Below are 14213 nucleotides of genomic sequence, written 5' to 3' on the forward strand. Positions count from 1 at the left end.
GGGCTCAACACTTGATAGCGATTAACATTGCTGTTTTGTCTCTTTGATTGAGGGGAGGAAAACATTTGTTAAGATGGGAATTTATATAATGATCACATTTATTTCAGATGCTTAAAAATTCTTTGCATCAAGAGCATTCAGTTAAATTATTTGCCAAGAAAATATGAGTATTTTGAACATTTTAATAAACTGAAACAGCATGTTAACAAATTATATTCAGGTCAAGAATCACAGCTGAGGAAATATTTGCCAGCTTCATACCAGTCTCAGAAGACAGTGAGGTCTTCACACTGACACTCAGTGTGGCTGCTCCTGACATGATTCACCTGGCCATGCAATAACTTTGCCTCAGTCTTTTTTTATTAGATGCCATATCTGTAGATGGAATGAGCTGGCATTAGTACCATCTTCTGTCTCGCGCGCCTTCTCTTTCTATCATTGTCAGTCTCCTCGCTCGCAATTTAATATCATGTCTGCCTGACCTGCAGGGATTCTTTCAGCCCGTTTACTCCACTAAAGTGGAGTCAACACAGCAGAACCACTCAGTGGAAGCACACAATTACTGTCTGAATGAGGTTCATTATAAGTTTATTTTGCAGCATTTTTGCTCTGAGTTCTGGCCATTTCCACCAAGCCCTCCACCAGCAGATTTACAGCAGCTGAGCTGAACTCTAACCATGCTCTAAATAGCGCCATAAAATCACCCAAACCTATGCCTAATTGTCTCATTTTATTTATTACATGGTTCATTACATAGATGATCAAACCAGATTAATGTGTTTAATTATTCTCACTTCCATCAGTGTGTGTAGTAAAAGTATGTAATTAGCTATTTGGATTATTAATAGGACAATTACACCAGGCTACATGGCTCTTATGGAAATGAACCTCAGGCTCGTAAACCTCACTTAGGCATACGGCAACAGCGAACCTTCTGAATAATTTACATACACTTTAATATTTTATGCATAGACATATTTGTGCATGTTGTCCATCTTGAGGTAATTTGTTGTGCTGTATTGCTATACTTTTCTGGCACGTTAACCGAACTGAGGGTAGCCAAACTGGGCTGAATGATTATAAAGGTGGGATCACTAACTAGACCTCTCAGTAATGTGACTGCACCACTCTCCTAAAAAAAATCCCCACGAACATCATCCATGAGTTACACATGCAGACAGAATGAATTATTGATGGTGTAGACAGAGTCTGGTTTAAAGCTGTAAGCTGATAACATACAGTGGAACATTTCATCTAAATAAACAGATCGAGATGGAGCTTGTTGTGGAGCCAGTCATTTGCTTATCGTGCTGCAAGTGCATCTGCATTTTTCCACATGGCTTCTCTCACTACAGGCAACTGTATACCAGCAGGAACTTGTTTTAGGTAAAAGAATCCACAGGGAGTGGAGAAACAGGGACAGAGAAGTGTGAAATTACATTTGAATACATCCTCCCATCCTTTTGGTGTGAGTTTATTCGTGGGCATGTGTGCATATACTCCAGAAGAGGAGGTTCCCATTTTTGTCTACAAACTCCAGCAACTTTAATACCCACACTGATCAGCTCCAGTGGTGCAGAAAAATATCCAAAACATCCAGCTTACAGTAAATGGCAGTTAACTGCTTCTTTTAGTTTGCCAAAATTATCATTTGACTACAGCTTCAAGGAACACACAGAAGAAAAAATTGAACCTACATCTCAGGTACATTGCGTCCGTAGTAAACGTGTAAAAGCACAGTTAAGATTTTAAAGACATTTTAATACACTTTAAGTTGTTGCAGCAGTGCATAAAAATGTAGAAAATATAGTTTTATGGAAATAATAGAAAAAGATGGCATGGCTAAACTACAATTGTTCTCTGCAGGTGATTGTGTTACAAACCAAGACTAAGAAGAGTAAATTCTACTCGAGAATGCAGCTTTGAGGGAAATGGGCTCCATAGGCAATAAACACATCTGAGAGAACTCTAGATTGTTTACTTTGTTTGATCTTGGTTGATATAATTCATTCTGAAATAATGTGTTTAAATTATTAACAGCTTTAGTTTATTACATGATAAATATGATGAACAAAAACTGTACTTTCCAAGCTCAATTGGAAAGCGCAGTGTTGGATATTTCTGTGCTCCGGTCAAGCACGAGGAACATTTTGCTGTTCTTTTTTTTGCATCCTGATAGATAAGTGTGAATGAAATCAGTTTGAAGCCATAGCCACTCAGCCTGATTGGTCAAGTAACCAAGAATTATTCTTTGTTTATTTAACTTCTTATAAAAAACCCCCAAAAAAACAGGGATATTACTGATGGAGATTATGGAATTGTTGCTTGTGTAATCAGGAATCAAATGGTGAAGAAAGGCATAAAAGGAATGACTTCATGGCATTTCAATCTACATTGTTTCATGGTGAACTCCCTCTTCATTATTTACATGCATTTTCACACACTTGATTATTTTTACACATTTGGACCTGATTATTTGAGTGTTTCTCTCACCAAGACTTAGCTAAGACTGGCTGGCTGTGCAAGCCCTTTCTGACTTCTGTTTCCCTACTGGCAGGCTGACAGCCACTGTATCTAAAATCCTCCATTGGATAGATTCCAACTCCACTGTCTTGTGTTGCATCTAATGATGCTATTCTTTGCTTTTAAAGTTCACTGTTGGTCTCTAACCAAACGCTGTGCAGTGCAGAACAAGGACCACTGTTCTTAACTGCTCTCCAAGGGCACAAGGTTGCTCATGGCTCTGTGGTTTATTTGCCGTAAAGTAGAGCAACTTTTATTTGCAGAGTTGCATCGTTTATGTCGTGTTATTTATTCGTTCTTGATCAGTGAGTGGGTGAGTGGTTGCACAAACCAGTGAACCTACCTCATTCTTCAATATCCACCCTTTCCATTACCGCAAATTGAATCCAATTCCAGTTCGGTTGGGAAAAAAGCAGAATTCTATTATTTCATAACTGCGTACAATGTGTGTGCAGGAATAAAGGAAATATGCAAATACTATGAATGAAATCAGATACAGTTAACACACAGCATTTCCAGCTCAGAGCACTGGCCACAGCAAATCTGTGTTCTTGCTGTTATCATTCATTTTTTAACTATGTTCCCTGAACAGTCTCCATGGGGTTGATGTAGTCTGTGCTTGAGTTTTAAATTGCTAATTCTAGATAACATCCCCTGATGCTTTGCTTAATTAGTCTGTTCTGTCTCTGTATTTTCTATAGAAATCCCTGAATCGGATCCCACTGAGAGCTCACCATCCAGTGAACATGTCAACTTCTCCAGTCTTCAGGGTCTCAGGCGACACCCTACCTTTGTTCCTGCTCCCAGCTCCCAGTTTCAGTGGGCCATCAAATCAATGCGCATTCCCAAACTAGGCCTTCCTAAAAATGTGGGCTATGTGGGTAAAAAACCCACCTGGGAGCCAATGGAAGCTAAAGCAGGACCCATTGAGATGATGACCCTGCCTACCTTCCTTCGACAGGACTACACAGATAATTATTCAGGTGAAGGCAAAGAGCAGGATACAGAGAATGTCAATACTCCAACTGCCAGAAGCGCATCAGGAGAGGAGAAAGTGATAGAGGGTAGTGGAGAAGGGAGCAACGTGGCGGATGGATTTGGAGTGAAAGACAACAATTTGGACAGCAGTGGCATCAAAGTGATTACTGAGTCGAAATCTTCACTCAGCCACAGTGATTTTGCCACTGTGACTGAGCGCACAACTCTGTCCCACTGGCAGCTGGTGGAACAGCCCACCACCCCACCTCAGGTCTCCCAGGAAACAGAGTCAGCAGAGGAGGCTAGGGGCGAGATCTTCTACATTCACAGGCCTACTGACAAGCTCTCATCTACCTCCTCACACAGCGGGGAAGTTAGTTCAAACTCCGGATTCACCCCAGTTTATAGAAAAGACAGTAAAGATACAAGCACTGATGAGGTGATGATTACTGCACATGAGGCTTTGATAGAGATGCTGACAACTTCTGAAATGACGACGGCAGAGCTTCTGGGCAGAGATGCACAGACAGTGGATCCTGCTACCACAGCAGCCACTATAGAAAATAGATCTTATACAGAGGAGCCATCTATTTCCATTTCATGGGCTCAGGAAGACAAGGAGAAAGCTACAAGTTTCCCCAACATGCAGGGCCTCTCATCGACTCCCTCACCCGAAGGAGCATCCACAACCACTTCTGGAGTCATTCACTTGACTACTGCCGTATCAGACATCAAGGTTGCTGCTACAGAAATGGAATCCAGATCTGCCGTTTCTGAGTCTTTTGTTGTGGGAAGCCATTGGACGCCATTCAAGGGCTTAAAGTCAGAGGAACATAAAACCCCGCCAACAACAGAAGATACTGGTACAAAGAATCCTTTTGGCATTCTTGTACCCAGCTGGGAATTTGGGCTCATCCCATCAGGTAGGTTAGCTTCATGTTGTTCCCAGTGAATTAACTGTCATTATTGTCTTCATCATTGTGATTGTCTAATCAGCAGAGATTTATTTAATTATGTATGCAGATTAGTTGGAGACAAAAGCATCAGTACCCTCCACCTTAAAACTAACTCAGATATAAAACATATGCTCCCAACTTGGTCTGTCTGTCACTTGTTGTTTCATTCTACATCCTGTTTCTGTCTCCTGCTTTGACATATATCATGCATTCTTAATCCAGCCTCGTTTGCCCTTTGTGCCTTCACATTTACTTTCATTCCTTGTCCCACCCTCCCACACTGGTATGGAGACAACTTTAGACAGAGAAGTAGTGCAGTGAAGTGAGACCAGCTAGGTCTTAGTGAAGTAATTAGCGGGTCACAGTGAGTGCAATTAGGTGAGCTGGGAAGAGGCAGAGATCCTAGTCCCCAACAAATCAATGTAGACACAAACTACAAGATGGAACTCGTAATAGACTGTGGTCTCTTCTTCTGTCTCATTTTCTTTTGTGTTCATGTTTATTTGACTCAGTCTTCCATTTTTGGCTCAACTATGTTTTCTTATACACTCACAATAATTGCAATGTCTGTGCTCTTTGTCTCACGACAATCACATCGATTTCTTTTGATACTTAATGCACCTGCTACTTGTGGCAGAAAACCTCAAAGTAAATGAACACGGAAAATGCTGCATGCTGTATAAGTCTACTCAGGTCTCTGAAATTTGTCTGGTTTTAACAACCAAAATGTGTTTGCTCAATGTTTAATGAATCTATGTGGAAGGATTGCAATATTTATTGCTCCTTAACTAATGCCTTATATTCATCCTCAGATCTGTGCTTCTAGGTTTTGAAAATGCATTTTTAACATCATGATTTGGATTATGAGTCATCCTGCTCAGTAAAGTGCATTTCTAAAAGTTTTATGTCATCACATGGAGTTGGTGCTGTTGGGAATCACATTGCACGTGGCCCACATACTGTACAGTTTTTTATATAGATAGATAGATTGATTTACACTAACAGTCAAAAGTTTGGACGCACCTTCTTATTTAATGGTTATTCTTTATATAGGCCAAGGGTTTGCAGCACTGTCAATAAAACAAAGGGTGGCTACTTTGAGGAATCTAAAATATACGCCAATTCCATATCTTGTTTTAAAATATTTGATGTTTTCAGTATGAAGACATTGAGAAGGTGTGTCCAAACTTTTGACTGGTATATGCATTTAAAAATTATTATATATATTAAAATAAAAAGTCTGAATATATCGAATGAAGACATCCCCACAGGAGAAATCAGATTTGGTCGAGTGATGTTTTCTAGTTTACAGGGAGCTGTAAAGCAGGAGATGAGCTTTCATCCGTTTAATAACAACAGGAGTAGGAGATAGATTTTGATTTCAGTCGAATGCACCCCAGCAAACCAATAACGTAGGCTCAACTCTGTCTTGTTTGCTTCAGGTGCATGCATTCAATATATTTCACATTTTATGAATGCTTTCCATGGAGCATGACCATGACCCATTATGCAATCATTTAATTTAGTGAACGTGTAAATCCTGCCAAATCATTTTATTCAGAGAAGGAAAAAACTGTTTATATAAGTGCAGCTCAAGGGCATTTAAAAAAAAATGTAAACACTATATTCTCTGTGTTCAACTGTTTATTACATCAGAAAAAGAAAAGAAAACAGTCAGTAGTAGAGGACATTTTGTCTTTATCATGGTGATATTTGAATGGACTGAGTGGCCCTGCTCTTGTTGAGTGATTAGAAGCATGAGACCACTTCCTCTGTGTGACCTTTTATAGTTGTCAGTTTTTAGTACAGAGGAAATTACAGCAATGGTTGTCTGCCCATTACTTCAGAGAGATAGAGACAGAGAGAAGGGAAAGGGCAGGAGGATGGACAGCCCTGGGAAGTAAGAATAGGGGGCGGGAGGGTTGAGGCAGTGCTTGAGAGAGGTGAGCATGTCCTCCACAATGCTGTGGGTAGGAGAACATAAAGCTCTTTAATCAATGATCAGAGACTACACTAACCATAGTCCTGTGGGCATCCAGAGAGCACATTGTTCCTCCCCATGTTTTCTTTTTCCTCTCCTCCTTTTTCTTTTTTAAATTTATTTTTTTACATGTCTGTGCTTCCTTCCGATCTTCATTCATCGCTGTCTGATCAGGCTCAGCCCCTCTGTGTCCTGTTTGGCTATATATCTCTGTGCTAAGACAATGGTATATAACGAAACACCCAGCTTTTCCAATCCCTTGTTGCTTTGCCCTCCAGCTAAACCCACACAGATGGGTGGACACACACACACTCAAACACAAACACATACATAAGGGGGAAAAAGATATGTGAAGAAGCACCAGCATGCACAGCTCACTCTGAAGTAAACCTCTCTAATCCATCCCACATGTCACACCATCATATACAAACACACACACAGGATATGTGCTAATCCCTCTCTGTGAACACTGTGAAAAGTAGAGACATTTATTTTCTTTTTAAAATTTATTTTATCTTAATTTCCATATTATATAATCCTAAAGACGGCATTTGTTGAAGTTTGCAACTACGAAAAGTTACAAAAATTGATTTCCAATCCAACGTGTCTCAACAAGCATGGAAATTTACCAAATGCTTCGGAGCACTGGCATCCGGCCCTTTAGGGTGATGAAGCGAGGCAGGTGCATACAGTAATATTGGCTGTCTATCCAACCTTTAAATTACCAATGCTGGTCTGATACTCTGGCAAACAGGGAGCAGGATGCCTCTGACTTATAGCCATTTTGACTGAAGCCTTGTCCCAGGCTCTAGATGGATCAGACCTCTGGCAACATCAATAACACGGCAGCCAGCCCTCTACCAAATTAGAGTGTTAAATTTGGAGGAGAAAAGCCAGTAGGTTGAAGTGTGTGCATGTGTGCGTGCGTGTGTATGTGTTTATGGGAGGAGACGGAGATAAATGGAGACAGAGACAGACTGGGGTGGCATATTATGAGTGTGGGTCTGTGGATAGATGTTCAGTTTGTCTGCTGGCTGTTGGAGTCCTTGGATAGGCTGTCTGGAGCAGCAAGAGGGCACATTCTCAATGCTGCATATAGAAGTGTATTGATTTTTCTGCCTCTCGCTCCCTGTGTCTTCCATCTTTTTTTTTCTTGACTATCCTTCTTTCCCTCTGCCCTACTAGCTTTTCTCATCTCCCTCCTTACCCATCTCCCTGACTTTATGTCTTTTATTACTCTGCTGGTCATTGTTATGACTCTCCCTGGCATAATGTTTTGATAGCCTCTTGAACTCCAACATGATACAACACAAGGCAGTCAATTGCTGTCTAACTGTATCTGTCCCCTGTAGGATCCTCTGCCTCAGCAAAATCACTTGTGTTTAAAAAAGAAGTCACCTCACTTTAAATCCATTCATTGCCTAATCAGTCATCCTCCCCTCTACTTTCCATCTCCAAGTTTCTCTTCTTTCTTTTCATGGTGTAATTCCACCATTTTTCCATATCAAACACTCCTGCCGAATCGAATCCAGCGCCACTGGCTGCTGCTTATTAAATGAATGGGCTTTGTTAAAGAGGAGCCTTAAGGGACTTTTGGTTCTATCGTGGTGTGGGATGAAATGGTGTTACATACCGCTCTGTGCTGACTGAGCATAGGCCCTTTGTATCCCGTTAACCAGGGAAATAACAGCACTACCAAAGTGTTGAAAATGAGCTCAGATCAACTATGCTGAGCCTTTTGTGTACATCATTAACTGTTAATGATATTAATGCAGACCAGTCTTAAATCCACTGAAATCTCCAGTCTTAAATCTCCATCAAATCCTACTGTCAGTTTCTCTGTAAACAGATGTACAACTTTGAGGATATCTCAGTGATTAGTCTCAGGTGAAGTCTACTAAGGAGAGGATGTCATTCTTTGAGGAAATAATCATGCCGGGACCCAAATACAGAAACCACGGAGGCAAAATGGAAATTTACAAAAAATTCACTCCTTTATTTTCAGCACACAAGTATGACTGAACAAAATTTCATTCAATACAAGTGTATTTTTCAAAAACAAACACTAAAAGTCCTAATCAAAACAACCAAATGTAGTAGATTATCTTGAGATCACAAATGAATTATATGCAGAAACAGAAGGGCTTTGTGACAGCAACCTGACGAATATGGAGGGAGAAAATGCATACTAAATAAATACACCAGGGAGAAGGGTAAGAAGGTGCAGGTGAATTCAATTAAGACAATAATGAGGATGGGAGACGGGAAAAAAGAAGACAGTAAGATGCAGAAATTAGCATGAAGAACTAACCTACAAAATGATTACTGATTACTACAGCTATAAAAAAAAGTCAGTAATTTGCCCCTCAGGGATAGGAGAGCAGAGACAAACAGAAACAAACAAATCCATTGTTTTACTGACAAACTAGTCTTTTCTTCATTCTTGCTACAGTTACTTGTTATGTTGTCAGTTTGTATTCCCTCAATGGTCAGACACAGTGTTACCACCCTAAGATTAGCCTTTAGGTCCGTATCCTCAGGTAAACAAGATGGTCTCAATTTCCAGTCAACTGAAAGATCTCTTACAAGTGTGAATCGATAACCCCTGTTTTACCCCCAAATCACAGTTTACAAGAGAATGTTGGACAGCAGGACAATAAGTACAGCTGGTATCAAAACCTTCTTTCATTTGTTCTTACAGAACAGAGCAAAACTACATCAATACTATCACGCTGTTAGTCATGGCATTAACTCCAGCAAACTATAGACTGGATGGACATGATGGATGTAGCCCTTTTTTAAACTCTATATTGCTCAGCCAGCTATACGTGCAACTTAGGTGCAGTTTGTTTGTTTTTTTAATTATGGTTGGATCTGCCCCTTAATGCATCTCCTCATACTGTGTTTCATTCTTAATCATAGTAAGAATGAAACATTCCATTATGCAAGAACATAATTCATTAATTTGAACTTGGAAGAGTTTTCATTTTTGTTGTTTTGTTCTTTTGAAAATTGATAATATGAAATATACCATAAAGTACATGAGGAATAACATAAACCGAGTACATAAGAAGAAGAGTAAAGATTAAAGAGAGCAATAAAACAAAAGCAGCCTTGATGAAGTACAGAGAGCTCAGTCAAACATGATTAACCTTTCCCAAGTCAAGCTGAGCTTTACTTGCTGAGCAACGTCCAAGAAGTGGGTAAGCACAAGGGCCAAACGCTGTGCCTGGCAAGGTCATCATCTAACATCAACAGCAGTGATATAAAAAACAAATTCTTGCTCCTTTGCAAAGCACTGTTGGTTTTCAATGAATAAACTCAAACCCATCCTGAGTAAATTTCACCAGGGAATTTTTATTTTCATGCTTTTTATGCAATTTTTTATTTTACATCAGCCAAAACGCTCCAGCGAAAAAAAATATCTGTTATCAGTGTTCACTGTCTTCTGGAAATGGAGAGCATTCTTTAAACATGTAAAAGTCAATGACATGCCACTTAAGTTGGTAAAGCTAATACTCTGTGAAAATTTTTGGTTTATTATTCTGCAGCAAGCTTGGAAAAGCATAGAAAAGTCTTGAACAGGCGTTTTTATGGCATCATAAAAATGCTTTATTATGTTTGCTGCCACAACAAAACCTGGTGATTATTCAGCCTAGGAGCCCCATCACAGGCAGCTGTATTTTATTTTTTAGATTGTGTGACCCAGAGCTCCCATTATGGCAGATGAATGACTGCATCTCTTGACTGTTCCTGGTAGCAAATCCGCAACAGAATTGATAAACAAGTTTTGTTGTTGTTTTTATGAATATTTTCTCATCTCAAAGCCCTCTAAAGATCAGTTGGGAGGCAGACAAAAGTGTGGCGTTAACTCTAGTAATGCAGTAACAATCGATACTAAACTTCAGTTTTTTGTGTCCCTGGGCACAACATATGTCTTCTAATCATGCATTTGTCTTTTTATTACTCAGCTTTATACTCGCATATGCACAAAGCCCCTTTGTGTGACCATTTGTGGTCTTTTCTCCCATTCAGCTCTCAGTAACTTTGCATTTTTGTATTGCAAGTTTACGATAATTGATCCTAGTCCCATACCAGCCAAAATATGGCAAACATTTGCTCCTGTTGCCTTTATGAATGAGTCACATTCAAACCAGCTGACTCAATGAGGAGTAAAACAACTAAAAGTAAAATCTCACAGCAGATACAGCCATCAGCTGCTTGGTGGAGCATTCAGGCAACCTCATCTCTGCCTGTTTTATGGTACTCATTTTCATTTTGAAGCTGCTCAAAAGAAGATGAATGAAGACCCCTCCTGGGTTGTATGTCACCCTATTTAGAAAAAAAAAAACAAGAACAAAAACCAAAGAGCATTTCACTCAGGGATTTTTTTTTCTTACCCAATGAAAAACTGAGTGTTTGTTGTCAGGCACAGACTTTGGGATCCTGCTGGTTTGTAGAGTTTCAGTGAAGCAAAGAACAACATCACCTCTGTGTGCCACCAATTGTGAGGTGATAGGGGCGATGGATGGAGACAGAGAGCTGGACGTGGTGCTGTCAGACAGAATAAAATCCTTTATGTGGAGTCATTGTGTGACTGTGCAGAGTAGAAAACACTCACCTGGTTGCATGATATAGGTTACAGTGGAGCATTCAAGTGCCATCAGATTAGATGTCAGGAATCAGCTTCCTTCTGCTGAAAGAGACAGGTAACAGTTCTATCCTCTCCGTGGTCAGAGAAATGAGACAAAATATCAGCTACTTTTATTACAACCAAATGCGGAGCATGTAGGCATTAATTTTATGGTAACAGGTCACTAGGCAGAGCATAAAAACAATGGCTGCCAAACATGATTTGAATACCAGCATCCTTGCGTGTTCCTCTCACGTTTCCGCACTCCATTTGCAGTCAGACACACGCGTGCACACCTGTCAGGATCTCAGCAAGTCACACATGCATGCACTTGCCGTCAAAAATGGAGCTGCCTGCCATCAAGGTTAACAGCGAAATGTATGATTTCGAATTGAGGTATTTTCTAGCTACAGACGAGTGGCAGCAGAGGGGATGAGTGCACTCAGCTGGGGGTTTTGAGTTGCCAAATTGCCTGACTGACTTTGCTCCTTCTCTGTGGTGCTAAAGGCAGAGCAGTGGCAGCGGTGTTTGGCTCCCAGCATCAGTCACAACGCATCATGTAGCAGCCAGCCCACAGCGGGTGCAAGGGCTGAGCAGTCTCTTCATGTAGGGCATGTCAGACACACCCACGGATCTGTCCCAGCGAGAAGGATTCAGAGACGAGGAAAAATTACAAGTCACAAGAGGGGGAAGGTCTCTAAATGGGTAGAGGATATGAAGGTGTAAATTATACAATTTTCTGAGTTTCTGCTGGCAAGCAGCACTCTGGGGTCATCTAAAGTAGTTCTTCTTTGTTGAGTTTTAAATATTTCTACAGGCAAACCCTCCTGCCCACAGCTTGCTTGTAGTAATAGTGCTGCAATGCTGTCAGAACAACTTCCTCGTGGTAACCACAGTGGGATAGAGACATACACACAGGGGAAGATGAGATTCCCTAACCACACACGTGTGTGTGTGTGTGTGTGTGTGTGTGTTCCCTTCTATTACCAATTTTCTGACCTAAATCCATTTAGATAGTTGCATTGTGGAGACCTGACTAGATTTCAGGGACAAAAAGCAAGTCCCTAAAGTTTAACTCATTCAATATAAGGTTAGGCAAGAAGTAGTTATCCTTAGGGTTTAGAACCCTGAAACGAATAAAAGTGTAATGTCCTCTAAAGGAATAGAAATAGAACTGCTCGTGTCGCCATTCCTTTTCATTTAAAGCAAAAAAAAAATGTCGTGTGTCCAAAGTCAGTGAGGGTGTTTCCAAGCATGCTTGGCATATTTGTAGATTTTTGCAGAAAAGATTTGGAAAAAGTAGAATAGAAACTGAAGTATTTTGGAGTTTAATCATTGCCTTCTCAGCCAGTCTCAGCATTAGCCTCATCTCTTTTAAGCATATGTGTCAATCGCAGTGAGGAAATGGCTCATCATTTTCAAGTGTGGAAATAAGCTTCACCAAGCAAGAAAGTATTTTTGTTTTTGATTCAGTTTAACTAGACACAAATGTACACCATCGCACTGTGTTTCCAAGGGAGGTTATTCCTTTTAAAATTTCATTTAAAATTCTAGTGTGTCTCAGTGATGTGCACCTAGTGCTTAGCTCCATGATTTCTAACAATCACAGTTAGAAATGCAGTGTCTTTTAGGTGTGAAATGTTTCTGATCTATACACCCACCAAGAGTTATATCCAACGCAGGTACAAAAATTAAATATGAATGACTTCAAAGAAACCCTCTCAGAGCAGCACCAGCTTCTTATTGAGAACAGTCTGGGCTTGGGTGAGGTTGGACAGGTAGGTCACCATTAACAGGTCATTGATGTTGGAATTGAGCATGTTCTCAAAGTCCTCAGGTGAGATAGTGGGTACTTTGTTTACCAGATCCATCAGGAAACGGCCCACGCTGTTGTCTGCTGTCACCTTGCCAGACAGCACATCCTCAATGTATGCCAGCACTGTGGTCAACATGTACAAACAGCATTAGATGACATATAACAGAAATATAAATGATAATTGGTTTTACAGCTTATTTGAAACAATGTTTAACAAATCATCAAAAGCATTTTTTCTTGCTAAAACCTCCTTATTATTCTGAAAATGCCGAAACTCACAAAATTCAACCATTTTCCAACCTCTTGCTTCTGATTTGCATGGAACTCCTTTGTAAATCTTTTGCACCACATGTGCTACAAGGGCATAAAAATATCAGAGGAGGACTGTGGATTTCAAGGTCAAAGCATACCATCATGTTCCTTGCACTTCATGTGGCACATTTTGCAGTGCAGCTTACTGAATACTGAAAATATGAAACAGCGTACTGCACTCGTTGCACACTTAATTTGACAGCATATTTTTCATTCACCGTGCATCTTGATGGAATTGTTCAATCACTTTATGTGTAACGCTGCAAATTCTTTAAGTCAAAATATAAATAATTCATAATCATTGGCAGTGTTTAAGCCCCTTTTTAGTTCTGTGGGTATATAAAATGTTATTAGACAGTTAAAAATGGGAGGATGTGGTTGATTCAATATTCTATTTCACAAAGCTCTGAAAATGAAAGCAAAGACAAATTGAAGAGAAGGGGGAAGAAACCCAAAGTGGATCGAATGTGTTTGTGATGATAAGCCAGGATGGATTATTTTGCTGCCACTCTGACAGTCCAGATAATGCAATTTATTTAGCACGATCGGAGACGCTACAAGTGCTGCTCTTGTAACAATGGACCCTCAATTTGTTCGTCAGTCTCGCTTTACAGGGCTGTGGAATTGGGTTGTGTTGAATCCCTGGTATGTTACTCCTCCCCGGTCCTATCCAGGCTGATTCAGTGTGACGCTCGGCCCACAAGGTGCTCACTAAGAGTGCATCGGCTGCTTTCTGCTGTCTCGGGCTGCTGGTGCTGTAGCTAATCGCAAGTGTCATGCTTTTTCATATTTTGTGTTGTTGTGTGTGCGCGCTTGTGTGTGTGTATGTGTTTGCTTGGAGAAAAAAAAATTAAATATAGTTAAAAAGAGATGAAGTTGAAAGTGGAAAGTTTTATTTAAATTTGCAATGGACCAAAAGCCAGATTGGGCTAAAGTAGATTTCTAAACTTTCATCAGCTTCAGCTTTTTGTATATATATTTTTTTCTTGTATTGTGAAAGTGCAAGTTTGTTTG

At 40.2% G+C, this 14213-nt stretch overlaps 1 protein-coding gene across 1 annotated transcript in view; it reads left to right on the top strand.

The window, feature by feature from the left end:
- Nucleotides 1-14213, top strand: part of ncanb (neurocan b) — a 130766-nt gene that overhangs the window by 22659 nt on the left and 93894 nt on the right. Inside the window, exon 7 of the mRNA XM_085447414.1 lies at nucleotides 3225-4424. Coding sequence (XP_085303540.1) covers nucleotides 3225-4424 — 1200 coding nt within the window. The remainder of the gene's footprint in view (nucleotides 1-3224; nucleotides 4425-14213) is intronic.

Source organism: Copadichromis virginalis, linkage group LG23 (genome assembly GCF_057382275.1).
Source record: "Copadichromis virginalis isolate Kocher_CV1m ecotype Utaka linkage group LG23, C_Virginalis_male_GT1.1, whole genome shotgun sequence".
In the NCBI taxonomy this organism is placed as follows: Eukaryota; Metazoa; Chordata; class Actinopteri; order Cichliformes; family Cichlidae; genus Copadichromis; species Copadichromis virginalis.